At 48.5% G+C, this 13,804-nt stretch overlaps 2 protein-coding genes across 2 annotated transcripts; one reads left to right on the top strand and one right to left on the bottom strand.

The window, feature by feature from the left end:
- Positions 1 to 67: 67 nt before the first annotated feature.
- Positions 68 to 8,321, bottom strand: LOC120045056 (E3 ubiquitin-protein ligase TRIM23). Its single transcript, XM_038989895.1, has 11 exons — positions 8,193 to 8,321; positions 7,224 to 7,386; positions 6,910 to 7,031; positions 6,110 to 6,388; positions 5,438 to 5,620; positions 4,930 to 5,145; positions 4,578 to 4,712; positions 4,346 to 4,475; positions 4,161 to 4,271; positions 3,353 to 3,477; positions 68 to 3,126 (listed from the first exon to the last, which is right to left on the bottom strand). Exons 1-11 carry the CDS (start codon positions 8,286 to 8,288, stop codon positions 2,947 to 2,949), a joined length of 1,740 nt encoding a protein of 579 aa, XP_038845823.1. The 5' UTR covers positions 8,289 to 8,321; the 3' UTR covers positions 68 to 2,946.
- A 264-nt stretch (positions 8,322 to 8,585) lies between these two features.
- mzt2b (mitotic spindle organizing protein 2B) lies at positions 8,586 to 13,381 on the top strand. The gene is made up of 4 exons (XM_038989896.1): positions 8,586 to 8,722; positions 9,070 to 9,282; positions 9,568 to 9,725; positions 12,350 to 13,381. Exons 2-4 carry the CDS (start codon positions 9,089 to 9,091, stop codon positions 12,505 to 12,507), a joined length of 510 nt encoding a protein of 169 aa, XP_038845824.1. The 5' UTR covers positions 8,586 to 8,722; positions 9,070 to 9,088; the 3' UTR covers positions 12,508 to 13,381.
- The last annotated feature ends 423 nt before the right edge of the window (positions 13,382 to 13,804 follow it).

Below are 13,804 nucleotides of genomic sequence, written 5' to 3' on the forward strand. Positions count from 1 at the left end.
CCACGAGTAACGTGTGGATGTGCACTGCGCTTCTAAATGTTTCAAAAACTCATGTCAGAATCTGAAATCCTTTAACAGAGGGCTCTTCACACATGCATTTTATTTTCACATAGAAGTAGTAACATTACATAGCAATGAGGAAAGTGAATTCAAACCACAGGATGGTTCCTCCATACAATAACAGGAGTTGAAAGGTGTTTGGTTAATGTTTTGACTAAGTTTCACATCTACATGTGGGTAACGTTAATGTAGAATGTAACAAACAGCACTCGAGACAGATGGGCTAAAACAGAAGACCATCACAGGTTGTGCCCTGGTTTCAAAAGAAGCAAGTATCACATTCTGTAGGGCACAACATTCTTGAACGTTCAGAAATATAGTGTGTAGATCATCCTCTGTCAATTAGATGAAGGAATCATGTCTAGTCTATACATCTGCAACATGAGTCAAACATTGCACCCTCATGAGCACAACCCAGATGTATTGAAGCGGCAGAAAAGTGCATCCAATGAATTCTGCATGCAAGACACTCCACAAAACAGGTGGGAGAAAGATTTCATATAACACTTTAGACGTTTCCCACCACAGCTACTACAATATCCCCCACCCACCCAACTGCACTATTTAACCAATGTAAATAATAGCTGAACTCAGCCCACTACCAGTGTCATTTCAAGACCTGATGCTGCATTACATGAAATCATCACAAGTCAAGTACATTGGTACCAACGAAAAAAATCTACAACATGGAGTTTCGCCATGAAATGAATCTCATCTGATCTGCATTGAGGCAATATGGGAATGTGTAGTCTTATAAGCAGGTTAGTTTAGTACGCTTGAGGGAATCCCTATAACCTGGCCCTGTTAGCATACCCACGACAGAGCAGAGTACAAAGCATTACGACTAATGATGGATTCACTGGCTGTGGGTTAGAAGCTTATCCGCAGGTTAGGGGTGAGAAGGGTAGAACGGCTATAGGATGTAGGGTTAAGGCCTTAGTATGGGGTAAAAGACTAGGGCCTTAGTATGGGATGTAGGGCTATGGCCTTGGTATGGGGTGAAAGGTATGGGATTTAGGGTAGAACTGAAAGGTATGGGATGAGACTTTGGTAGGACGGGTCTTTAGTGTATGGGTTGGACTGTGTCTACCATAAGTCAATCATCAAGTAAAAGGTTTAGGTAGATGTGACTGGTGCAGGTCTATGGTGGACAGGTCTTTATGGTGTGGATGGTTTAAAAAGATCGTTCTGGGATCTATGGTAAGGGGGTTTTACTTGGTAACAGAAGTCAGTAATCAGAGGAGGTCTAGGCCACGTCTAGCCCCCCTGCAGCAAGGGGAGGTCTAGGCCGCATCCAGCCCCCCTGCAGCAAGGGGAGGTCTAGCCCACGTCCAGCCCCCTGCAGCAAGGGGAGGTCTAGGCCACATCCAGCCCCCCTGCAGCAAGGGGAGGTCTAGGCCACATCCAGCCCCCCTGCAGCAAGGGGAGGTCTAGGCCGCATCCAGCCCCCCTGCAGCAAGGGGAGGTCTAGCCCACGTCCAGCCCCCTGCAGCAAGGGGAGGTCTAGGCCACATCCAGCCCCCCTGCAGCAAGGGGAGGTCTAGGCCACATCCAGCCCCCCTGCAGCAAGGGGAGGTCTAGGCCATGTCCAGCCCCCTGCAGCAAGGGGAGGTTTAGGGGAGGTCTAGGCCACATCCAGCCCCCCTGCAGCAAGGGGAGGTCTAGGCCACGTCCAGCCCCCCTGCAGCAAGGGGAGGTCTAGGCCACATCCAGCCCCCCTGCAGCAAGGGGAGGTCTAGGCCATGTCCAGCCCCCTGCAGCAAGGGGAGGTTTAGGGGAGGTCTAGGCCACATCCAGCCCCCCTGCAGCAAGGGGAGGTCTAGGTCACGTCCAGCCCCCCTGCAGCAAGGGGAGGTCTAGGCCACGTCCAGCCCCCCTGCAGCAAGGGGAGGTCTAGGGGAGGTCTAGGCCACATCCAGCCCCCCTGCAGCAAGGGGAGGTCTAGGTCACGTCTAGCCCCCCTGCAGCATGGGGAGGTCTAGGCCACGTCCAGCCCCCCTGCAGCATGGGGAGGTCTAGGGGAGGTCTAGGCCACGTCCAGCCCCCCTTGCAGCATGGGGAGGTCTAGGGGAGGTCTAGGTCACGTCCAGCCCCCCTGCAGCAAGGGGAGGTCTAGGGGAGGTCTAGGTCACGTCCAGCCCCCCTGCAGCAAGGGGAGGTCTAGGGGAGGTCTAGGTCACGTCCAGCCCCCCTGCAGCAAGGGGAGGTCTAGGTCACGTCCAGCCCCCCTGCAGCAAGGAGGGGGTCTAGGCCACGTCCAGCCCCCCTGCAGCAAGGGGAGGTCTAGGCCACATCCAGCCCCCCTGCAGCAAGGGGAGGTCTAGGTCACGTCCAGCCCCCCTGCAGCAAGGGGAGGTCTAGGCCACGTCCAGCCCCCCTGCAGCATGGGGAGGTCTAGGCCACATCCAGCCCCCCTGCAGCATGGGGAGGTCTAGGGGAGGTCTAGGCCACGTCCAGCCCCCCTGCAGCAAGGGGAGGTCTAGGTCACGTCCAGCCCCCCTGCAGCAAGGGGAGGTCTAGGCCACGTCCAGCCCCCCTGCAGCAAGGGGAGGTCTAGGTCACGTCCAGCCCCCCTGCAGCATGGGGAGGTCTAGGTCACGTCCAGCCCCCCTGCAGCATGGGGAGGTCTAGGCCACGTCCAGCCCCCCTGCAGCAAGGGGAGGTCTAGGCCACGTCCAGCCCCCCTGCAGCAAGGGGAGGTCTAGGCAACGTCCAGCCCCCCTGCAGCAAGGGGAGGTCTAGGCCACGTCCAGCCCCCCTGCAGCAAGGGGAGGTCTAGGCCACGTCCAGCCCCCCTGCAGCAAGGGGAGGTCTAGGCCACATCCAGCCCCCCTGCAGCAAGGGGAGGTCTAGGCCACATCCAGCCCCCCTGCAGTAAGGGGAGGTCTAGGCCACATCCAGTACACCTGCAGCCACCAGCTGTCGGGACAGCCAGTCCAGGCCCTCGTGGAGCCCCATGCCACTGCGGGCATCACATCCCTGGATGTGCCAGCTCCTCCCACAGCACAGCTTGTGGAGACTCAGCAGCTCCGTCATCTCCTCCACCGACACAGCCCCTGGGACATCCTGCAGGTGAGGATAGACGAATCAATGAGCTAATCAGCCAATCAACATTTGAGTCATTTAGCACACACTCTTATCCAGAGCTACTTACAGGAGCAGTTCGGGTTAAGGGCCTTACTCATAGACAGATTTTTCACCTAGTAGGCTCGAACACTAACCCCCTGGGCTAATTAATCAATGTGCGTGTGTATACCTGTTTCTTGGACCAAGGGGTTGTGTGTGTGCGTACCTGTTTGTTGGCGAAGATGAGCAGCAGGGCGTCTCTCAGCTCCTTCTCTGTCAGAAGTTTGGCCAGTTCACTGTGGGCCTCCATCAGCCTATCCCTGTGACAGCTGTCAATCACAAACACCACCGCTGGAGAGTGAAAGGAGACAGAAAAAATAAGTCAGGGCCCTCTTCACTCAAATCATCCTTATAACGTTTTACAATTCTCTTTTCAAAATCAGTACATTTGTCATAGTTATTGATATACAACGAGTGTACAAAACATTAGGAACACCTGCTCTTTCCATGAGAGACTGACCAGGTGAATCCAGGGGAAAGCTATGATCCCTTATTGATGTCACCTGTTAAATCCACTTCAATCAGTGTAGATAAAAGGGAGGAGACATGTTGAAGGATTTTTAAGCCTTGAGAGAATTGAGACATGGATTGTGTTTGTGTGCCATTCAGAGGGTGAATGGGCAAGACAAAAGATTGAAGTGCCTTTGAATGGGGTATGGTAGTACGTGCCAGGCGCTCCGGTTTGTGTCAAGAACTGCAACGCTGCTGGGTTTTTCACACTCAACAGTTTCCCGTGTGTATCAATTGTCTGTCACCCAAAGGACATCGAAACAACTTGAAACAACTGTGGGAAGCATTGTAGTCAACATGGGCCAGCATCCCTGTGGAACACTTTCGACACCTTGTAGACTCCATGCCCCGACGAATTGAGGCTGTTCTGAGGGCAACTCAATAGTAGGAAGGTGTTCCTAATGTTTAGTATACAATACATGTTAGGGAAGCAGGTAATATGAAAGAAAGAGGTAAACACATACCTTGTGTGTTCAGGTAATAGTGCTTCCAGAGAGGCCGTAGCTTATGTTTCCCACCAACGTCCCAGATGGTGAACTTGAGATTCTTATACTCCACTGTCTCCACATTAAAACCTACAGATGACAAGGAGGAGGAGTGGCTATACAATTCAGGTACATTTTAATGACTGACACTGTTGTGGGTTTACCTATGGTAGGGATGGGCTGCATAAACTCGTCCTGTTTCAGTTTGAAAAGGATGGTGGTTTTCCCAGCACTATCCAATCCCAGGGTCACCACCCGGATCTCCATCTTAGGGCCGATGTGGACCCGGTTGTCCTGGAACAGAGAAAACAATGTAGTCTAAATGAAGTTACTAATTATTTTTCAATGGAGTGTATGACGTTCTGTATTCCTACAGAGTAGAGCAGAGTGCTGTACCTTGGTGAATGTGACGGGGATACCAGCGTCAAGCTGGATGTGGTCGGCCAGCTCAGTGAACTGCTGCTGCTGTTTCTGCAGAGTCTCCAACAGTCTGTTGATCTCCTGCTTGGCCAGGACCACTCTGCAGTCATCCTACAGAGAGAGACAGGGAAGACATCAGTCATGACTTAGGAAAATCACATTTGCAAATGTGATTTTCCTATCTGATTTCAGACCATACAAAAGTCCTTAGGAAGACCTTGGTGGTTCTTATTGAAAATGAGAGCACCATCCAGTGCAAGCAGAGATTGCATTCCTACAGTGTGCTCTAGAGATGTTATGCCCACCAGTGGCCCATTTAGGCTCCTACCTGCTGCAGTGTCTTCTCGCAGTGCAGGCAGGCTGTGGACACCTGGGACAGTAGGATGGTCATGTCTTCCTGCTGTTGCCGGAGCCAAATGAGCCTTTCCCTGACATGTGCGTCCACTACACTGAGCGCCATCTCCTCCTGTCTGCACAGCGTCTCGTGGAGGTCGGCGAAGTAGGCCCGTACGCAGGACCGCGCGCTCTCTGCCGTGCCTGGGACCTGGGGAATACCCACAGACGACTGAGTCCATCAGGAATACACAGATTACACACTGCATCATGAAATATACACTATGATAAACCATAAGCAATGTTATGACTTTTTGGAAGGAAATACAATGATGTTTCCCAGGACTTTGAGATGTAGCTACCGTAATTTTTAAATACAGTAACAGCTTTACAGCGATTATACCTCAATTACATTTGAATAGCCTATCTATCCACTTTGAAATCTAAAGTTCATCTGTTGTTTAGTATGCAAAAAGTTGTTATCCACAGCCAGCTGTTCTTACATGTTCGGTGTGTGCCATGCCGATGCCATCCTCCACTATCCGTTCTCCTCCCTCAATCTGCTGTACGATCCCAACCAGCTTCCTGGAATATTCCGACACCTCCTCTGTGAACGTCCGGATACAGTGGGCCATGTCCAGGATAGACGCACGGATCTGATTGGCTTCTGCCTCCAGAACTGCATGCTACAAGAAGGAAGTAATCAGCAAGGAGAAATTAACACAATCATAGTAGGGCCAGGACAATCCTCATTAGTATTGTGGCAAGGAAACAAAACACGAAGCAGATTCAACTTCTTTATGAAAACAGCCCTAATGTTGAAAACAAACATAATTATGTTGTCATCCAGAGTCACATTTATTTATTTAGCTACAGTATAGAACACAATAGTTTACATCCAGCAGGTTTTTAAAGGACCAAAGAGTTTGGTCTGCTTTGTATTTTCATTTTTGCCATGGACAAAATATTGCGATACTGGGATCGTCACAGCCCTAAATCACACCAGCTGAACTACCAACCAGTACAACGACAAATTCCTTTAGCTATTCTGATTTGCTTGTTGTCTCTAGTGTTGCTAGGAACGTTGCTTCAGAAATTGACCTGTCAGTCAGTCAATAAATACAGCAACCAGTGAGGCTACTCCCAGCTGACTCGTCCTCCTCCTCCTTCCATACCTTGTGTCCCTGGTGCTTGCCGTACTCTTTGCACACGCAGCACATGAGCGGCCCAGGCTGGCAGAGCTCCTCCTGACAGACGAACTCGATGGCGTGGACCTGGTGCTGCGGGCATAGTGTCTTCTCGTGGGGCTTGTCTGCCAGGGGTACCTGCCGGTGCTTGGCTAGGGTGCGGGTGGAGTGGGTGAGCTGGGAGCAGTCGGCACACAGGTGGGTGGCACACACGGTGCAGTACATAGATGCCGTGTGGCTCTCGTCCTCGTCACAGCGGATTATAGACTGGAGGGGAGGACATACGATAGTGTTACATTTCATGTGTCGTTGTCATTAAGTAAGTGTCCTTGAGAATTGGATGGATGGATGTGAAAGAACTAGGCAGATCAAAGCCAATTCCCATATAGCTTTCACCTATCCTTTCTGTGTTTTCAGATAATTGCCGATGAAAGATGGGAACCCAGGGTGGGGGTAACTACTGCCTACCTCAAGATGGGAACCCAGGGTGGGGGTAACTACTGCCTACCTCAAGATGGGAACCCAGGGTGGGGGTAACCACGGCCTACCTCAAGATGGGAACCCAGGGTGGGGGTAACCACTGCCTACCTCAAGATGGGAACCCAGGGTGGGGTTAACTACTGCCTACCTCAAGATGGGAACCCAGGGTGGGTGTAACTACTGCCTACCTCAAGATGGGAACCCAGGGTGGGGGTAACTACTGCCTACCTCAAGATGGGAACCCAGAGTGGGGGTAACTACTGCCTACCTCAAGATGGGAACCCAGGGTGGGGGTAACCACTGCCTACCTCTCCCATGCCTGTTAGGGCGTCCTCTGCCATACTCAACTGGCTGGACGCTCCATTCTGCAGCCTCTCCAGAAGCTCCAGCAGGGCAAAGTTCTTCTTCAGACCCCACACACCAGAGTCCCCTGAGAGAGACAGTCAATAAAACGCATTCATTCATCATCAAATCATTCACACATTTCCCAGAGACGATGGACTAAAAGCTTACAAGTAAACAAGTGAGACGTTAGACCTTATATTGTGATGGATATTACATCACGCTCACTGACACAGGAACACAAAAGGCCTGTATAGAAACTAAACCCTACGGAACTCACCCAGCTCTGTGACCTGTCTGTCAAAGGGGCAGCGGATGGCTCTACCATGCAGGGGCAGCCGGGTCAGACAGTCATGACAGACTGTGTGACCACAGAGCAGCAGCCGGGGGACCTTGTCCCCCTGGAGAGAGAAGACATCTTCACACACCCCACACTCCAACACCTGGGGACAACAACACACATACAGGTCGCGTCAACCACACACATAAGTTGAGTTTACTTAGATGGACCCCTTGTCATTGCATATCAATTCAAAATTTACTTATTTCTGCATGGACTGAGATGGTGTCTGTGTCATGTTTCCCGTAGGCAAATTCATCTGGCTTCTCATGGAACTCATTTGGTTAGTGTAGTGTTGACGAAAAGACACACATCTAACTACACATGGTGGTTTGTTATTAAAGTGCGTAGCTAGCTAGTGCGACAACACTAGCCTGCCTGCGAAATCGCCATTTCATTGAAGTTGTCATGCAAAACCGCACTTTTATGAAGGTAGTAAATGTTGTTTTGAGGGTGATTCCTGAATCAACTACACCCAGCTAGTGACTTTTCAGATGGCACACAATGTTCTACACAAAGAAGTAACAAGTTAACAAAATGTTAGACTGGGTATCAGCAGTAGCTAGCTATAGCTAGCGGCTTAGCGCCTTAACGTTAGCATGCTATTCTGCTAATGAGAGGTGGAGTTAGCTGATGCAGTTGCATGGTTGATACAAAAAGCTGTGATAATGGCACTTAACCCAGATGGTGATTCTGTTTGTAATCTTGTGGATTGCATGTCTATTGTCTACGCAGACACACAAACAAATTCAGGCCGATCGTTTGACAATGCGTTTACGGCCCGGCCGCAAAACAGCAGAATTGAGAGTTCCCCCGATCCGAGCGCCCTTGTCGGTAATTTGAGCAAACGACGTATCGCCTTCAAACGTTGTTTATATGCTTATTTAGACGTGCAAGTATTCAACCAACCTTCACCGTGCTGCTTGTGGCCCCCCTGACGTGCCGAACACAGACGTCCATCGTTGCTGCGGTTCCCTGCTTGTTTACACCCACAGCAGCGGCCATCCTAGACCTAGGACTAAACCATTTACACAGTTAGTGTGGATTCGAAAATGCATATGCGGAATATCTGTAGGCCACACAGTTAATTTGACCAAATGGAACTATAAAATGTAACTTTGGTGCTTATTTTGTGTTGGATCGATAAGAATTCGGTTATATATATAAAAATGTAAAGCTACAATGAAACTGGCGACTATCCATGACCCCTTATATGGACATGGAAGAGTCCGGTTCTAAGGTTTTTCGATTTTAACGCCCTCTTGCGTTTTTTCTGCAACACTTACGCACTCGCCTTTTTTGTATAACGGTGACGTTGTTATTCCGCGCCTATGTTTTGAACAACACGAATGACAACCGTCAAAGCAAACAGCCTGATCATTCCCCCCTAAATAAGTACCACACTAATTCAATAACGTCTACCCCCACTTAGTGCTGAGGTAAGAAGCTTTTCATGTGCAATAATGTTATCAGAGTTGAGGTATTGGCAAGCGGACGCCGCTCATTCCCATGAGTGGATGCACGGCGCCGTTTAGGGCTAAGTTAGATAGCGACTTTAGCTACGTTTCGTAGCCACATTCACAATTATTGCCAAACAAACATAGATTGCTAGCTAGCTGACGAAGTTGCTAAAATTACATTGAAATGTTGTATGGTACTAGAGACGTGTATACCACCAATGAGTGGGCTCATCAAAAAAAAAATAACAATGGAGCAAATGCATGAATTCTTTTTTGTTGTTGATTGAATTGCTAATGAGATCTCCTCCCTCTCTCTTGGCCCCCAGGTGACTGAGCTGACCCGTCATGTCTCACTCTCAGCAGCAGTCCGCCCCCGGGCCCCTCCCCACGGCCCCAGACTCCCCTGCCATGGGCGTGACGGTCAGCGGCAACGTCACCAAGTATGCCATGAAGAAGAAGAAGATCCTCAACGCCGAGGAGAGTGAGCTATTTGAGCTGACGCAGGCCGCAGGCATCGCCATGGACCAGGAGGTCTTCAAGTACGTCTGAGAGGGGGCATCTCAATAGTCTAACTTGGCTTCCTTACCTCATCAACCCTCTCCTTTTCCTCTGATCTGAACACACAATCCCCTGTCTTTCTGTCTGGCCAACAACATTATTCTGAGCTGGTATTTTTAACCCATCATATCCTACAGACCTAGACTCTGACTAATGCATTGATCAAGCCAATACACTCACTGATTTTGTATGTGTGTGTGTGTGTGTGTGTGTGTGTGAGTGAGAGCACACTGTATTCTTAGTTTAATCCTTGTCCTCTCCTGTAGGATCATTGTGGACCTGTTGAAGATGAACGTGGCTCCACTGGCTGTGTTCCAGACACTGAAGGCCATGTGTGCTGGCCAGAGGATAGCTGAAACCTCCATGGGAGACTCCTCCACCGCCTCCTACCCCAACACCACCACAGCCCCTACAGAACCCAGAGGTCAGTAGGGTCTGGATCAGGTGGTGAGATCGCTAAAGAGGGGTTGTGGTTTCCTGTTCCGCAACAATACTGCTTTCTCACTGGTAGCCCAGCCAGAGTATATAGCTCATTGTTTCCTCTACATAACAGTACATGTCTCTCGGGTAGGGACAGACAGAGAAGAGTGTTAATGTTTCTATAGCCTCAGAAGTTATGTTAGAAAGCCTTGGGAATTTCCCTTTATGAAGATGATAAAAAAAGGGTGGAATGTGGTGGAGTCAAGATAGAAACTAGTGTTACGTTTTCCAGTTATCAAACCAATTAAATATTTAGCGTGGATGGTGCTCCAAACAGAAGTTGAGTTTCTGAAAAATGTTCAGACTTGCAACCTACATGCATAAGATTCAAAACTAAGGTCGTATAGCTTACTAAAATGTTGTCTGGCGAAGTAGGAAAAGCGAGACACAACGAAATACCTCTCCTGAGGGGAAATGTAATGTCTACTCAAAGCCAATCAAATGTGAGTGTTGAATGCCAGCTCTCCCATTGTAATGCAAAAACCAGTACTAAAGTTCTCCAGACTTCCACTAGTTTAGTCAACAAGATTTGGAAGGAGAGCCACAGGAGACTCTACCATACCATAATGGTACCTGTATGTCTGTCTGTCGGGTAAGGACAGACAGATAATTATTGTTTTTATTATTTAGGTGGAATAGAAAATATAGATCTCTTTCTGTTGCTTTGCTTGCTTTGCAGCCTTCTGCTTAAACCCTTGTATTCTGCTCAGACAAGATATTCCCCCCTTTCACTTCACCAGCTGAGTCTCTACACCTAATCTTCCAATGTCTCCTATTCCCCTCACTAACTAACACATTGCTGCTATTCTCTTCTCCACTTTGCTCCACTGTGGCCTTGGCCAGCCAGCTGAATAGAAATGAATGGAGAAGAGAATAGGATACATTGGCCTCCAGTCAAACCCTAACTTTACAATGTTACCTGTATATTTCAGTTTGCACTCTAACTCCTCTCCAATTCTTCTCTATGTGTGTTTCTGTGTATTTGTGGTGTGTATGCACAAACACTCTGTGTGCGTATCTATCTCGCTGCTGAAGAAGAGGACTCTGTTGTGTCTGGCCCTAAAAGCTTTAAGCCCCCTGCACCTCCCCCCACCTCCTCCTCCACCTCCTCCTCTGCTGGCCCCAGGCCCACCAGGGTCAACTCTAAGATGGTCTACGACACCTCCTCTCCTCACTCTCAAGGTCCCCTTTTCACTCTCTCCTTTTCTTCCCTCTATCCCTCCATCTCTCTCCAGAAACTCTTCAACCTCTGTTTTTTTGCCCGTCTGGCTCCAGTACTTCAATGTCTTCCGCTTGTGCACTGAGTTTACTTAGTGTGTAGGGGTTTCACAGTGTGTGTGCGTGTGGACTCAGGTATACTCAGTGTATTAGGTACACCACCCTGTTCATGAAAATGGGTTTCTCCTACAGACAGTGAGTCACGTAGCTGTGGCTTGCTATATAAAGCAGGCAGACAGGCATCGAGGCATTCAGTTACTGTTTGATTGAATGTTAAAATGGCTAAAACGAGTGGCCTCAGCGACTTTGAGCGCGGTATGATTGTCGGTGCCAGGCACGCCGTTTCAAGTATCTCACACACAACAGTCTAGGGTTTACCGAGAATAGTGCAACAAACAAAAAACATCCAATCAGCAGCAGTCCTGTGGGTAAAAACAGCTTGTTAATGAGAAGTCGAAGGAGAATTGCAAGAATTGTGTGAGTTAACAGGCGGGCCACAAACAGGCAAATAACAGAGCAGCACAGTGGTGTGCAGAACGGTATCTTGGAACGCATCCTTTCACGGATGAGCTATTGCAGCAGACGACCACACTGGGTTCCACTCCTATCAGCTAAAAACAAGAAGTGGCTCCAGTGGGCATGTGATCCCCAACACTAGACAATTGAGGAGTGGAAAAGCATTGCCTGGTCTGACGAATCCTGGCTCCTGTTGCGTCATGCTGATGGCAGAGTCAGGATTTGGCATAAGCAGCATGAGTCCATTGCCCCATCCTGCCTGGTGTCAACGGTACAGGCTGGTGGCAGTGGTATAATGGTGTGGGGAATGTTTTCCTGGCACACGTTAGGTCCCTTGATACCAATTGAGCAACATTTCCATGCCACAAAGAATTCAGACTGTTATGGAGGCAAACGAGGGTCCGATCCAGTACTAAATAGGTGTACCTAATAAACTGGACTCTGAGTGTATGTGCATTTGTTTGTTAACCTCATCTTGCTGTCTTTGTGTTTTCTCTACTCATGTAGATTGCAGCCCTATATTTGACAAAACGTTTTTGACTGCATGGTTTTGAATTTGATTCACCTGCTTGAGGGGGAGGCATTTTCCCCATAGGGCGATTTAGGAAGAGTCTAGACTGAATAAAGTGTTCCATCTTCATTGCTGTCAGTCATGCTCTCATAAGTGTCTCATTGGTCTTTCATCTGAACATGCTCATCTGCATGTTCTTATTCCAGCCCAAACACAGCCATTTTGCCTTGCATGACAGGCACACACACACACACACACACACACACACACACACACACACACACTGCAAACCATCCCTCTCACCCTTCTCTTTGTTTTTGCAGTGCGTAGTAAAGCGGGTGCTGGCCACGGGGAGAAGAGCAGAGAGGGTTCCAGCCAGAGGGTGCCACGCCAGCCCAGCGCCACCAGAGGGCAGAAGACCACCAAGAGCTCTGGAAGCAGCAGCTCCTCCTCCCAGATCACCCCAACTACCACCAACTAGACCCCACAGGAAGGAGAGATGACTGATGGGGCACCTCACAAGTCTTAAGTTGCTTCCTCTCCTCGTCTTCTTTCCTTCATCTACATTAACGGCTAATGAATCTCCTCTCCTCCTCGGTTGAATTAAGATAAATGAAGATAAATGACAGTTGTTTTAGTGAAGGTATGAACCTAGTCCACCATGTTGCTTCACCTTTCATATGCTTCCACGTCAGATGAGTAGAGGAGGAACCTTGTTTCAAATACAGTATTGAAAGTCAGAATCAGTGTGACCTCTAATGCTTACCTCTTGGTCACCAGTGCTGATTTTCGACCTGCCAAAAAGGCTGGGAGAAGTGCCTCTTTGGGTCCAGAGTCCATTGGGATATGTTAGCGTATAATGGTTGGGTTGACAGAAACAGTTCCTAGTACAGTACCATGGGCTCATACTTTAGATAGGATATAAACCATTCTGTCTTATAAGAGGGGTGCCATCTGAAAATACTGTTTTGTGATTGTTGTTGTTTTTATACCATGAACACACATAGAAGAGTTGTTTAAATTGCTCACCATTACAGCACTTGTGGAACCAAACATTTTCATAACATCTTGTCACAATAAAAAAAGAACACTTTTGGGGACCTCTATACAAGGTGTGTTGGTTGTCTTTGTCTACCATGCTGAAATCCAACTCAATACTGGGTCTTTTGTTGTAATTTCCTTTGGCTTAGCGAGAGTTACTAGAGTACAGCCAATTCTGTTGCCTCTCTTGTCCAACACAACAGACTGCTGTTGTATTCTGCCTGATACCCACGAGGATAAAGTGAGTGAAGAGGCAGCAGTTAATGATGCACATGCTTGTCCCAAAATGTTGTCAAAATAAAAATCTAATTTTTACAAGCTACTGCGTGTTCTTTTCTCTATCCACCATAATGAAACCCAACACAATACAGTCTACTGTGTCATGTGTGTACCTTGGAGATGGTGAGTAAAATGTGGTGGGCTTTGTGATGTTCGGTCTACTGTGATGCTACAGCTGGGAAGAGACAGAACAAAGCACTGCACAGGTCACCTCTCTGGGACAATGCCTCATCGTATAGCATTGGTTCAATTCAATAATTTTCTTATTCATACCACTGATATTCTGAAGGTGTCCTCTTCCTTTATCTCTCCCTGTCTGTAAATACTGAATAGATATGTTATATGCACTATATCTATTCAGGTTCATGGTTCTGACATTGTCCAGTGAATCTTGTATACAGGACAAAAATTATTACTGTTTGAAATGTGTACTGTTCATCGTCTATTTGACTAGAACC

The sequence above is a fragment of the Salvelinus namaycush genome, chromosome 3, assembly GCF_016432855.1.
Source record: "Salvelinus namaycush isolate Seneca chromosome 3, SaNama_1.0, whole genome shotgun sequence".
Classification (NCBI taxonomy): domain Eukaryota; kingdom Metazoa; phylum Chordata; class Actinopteri; order Salmoniformes; family Salmonidae; genus Salvelinus; species Salvelinus namaycush.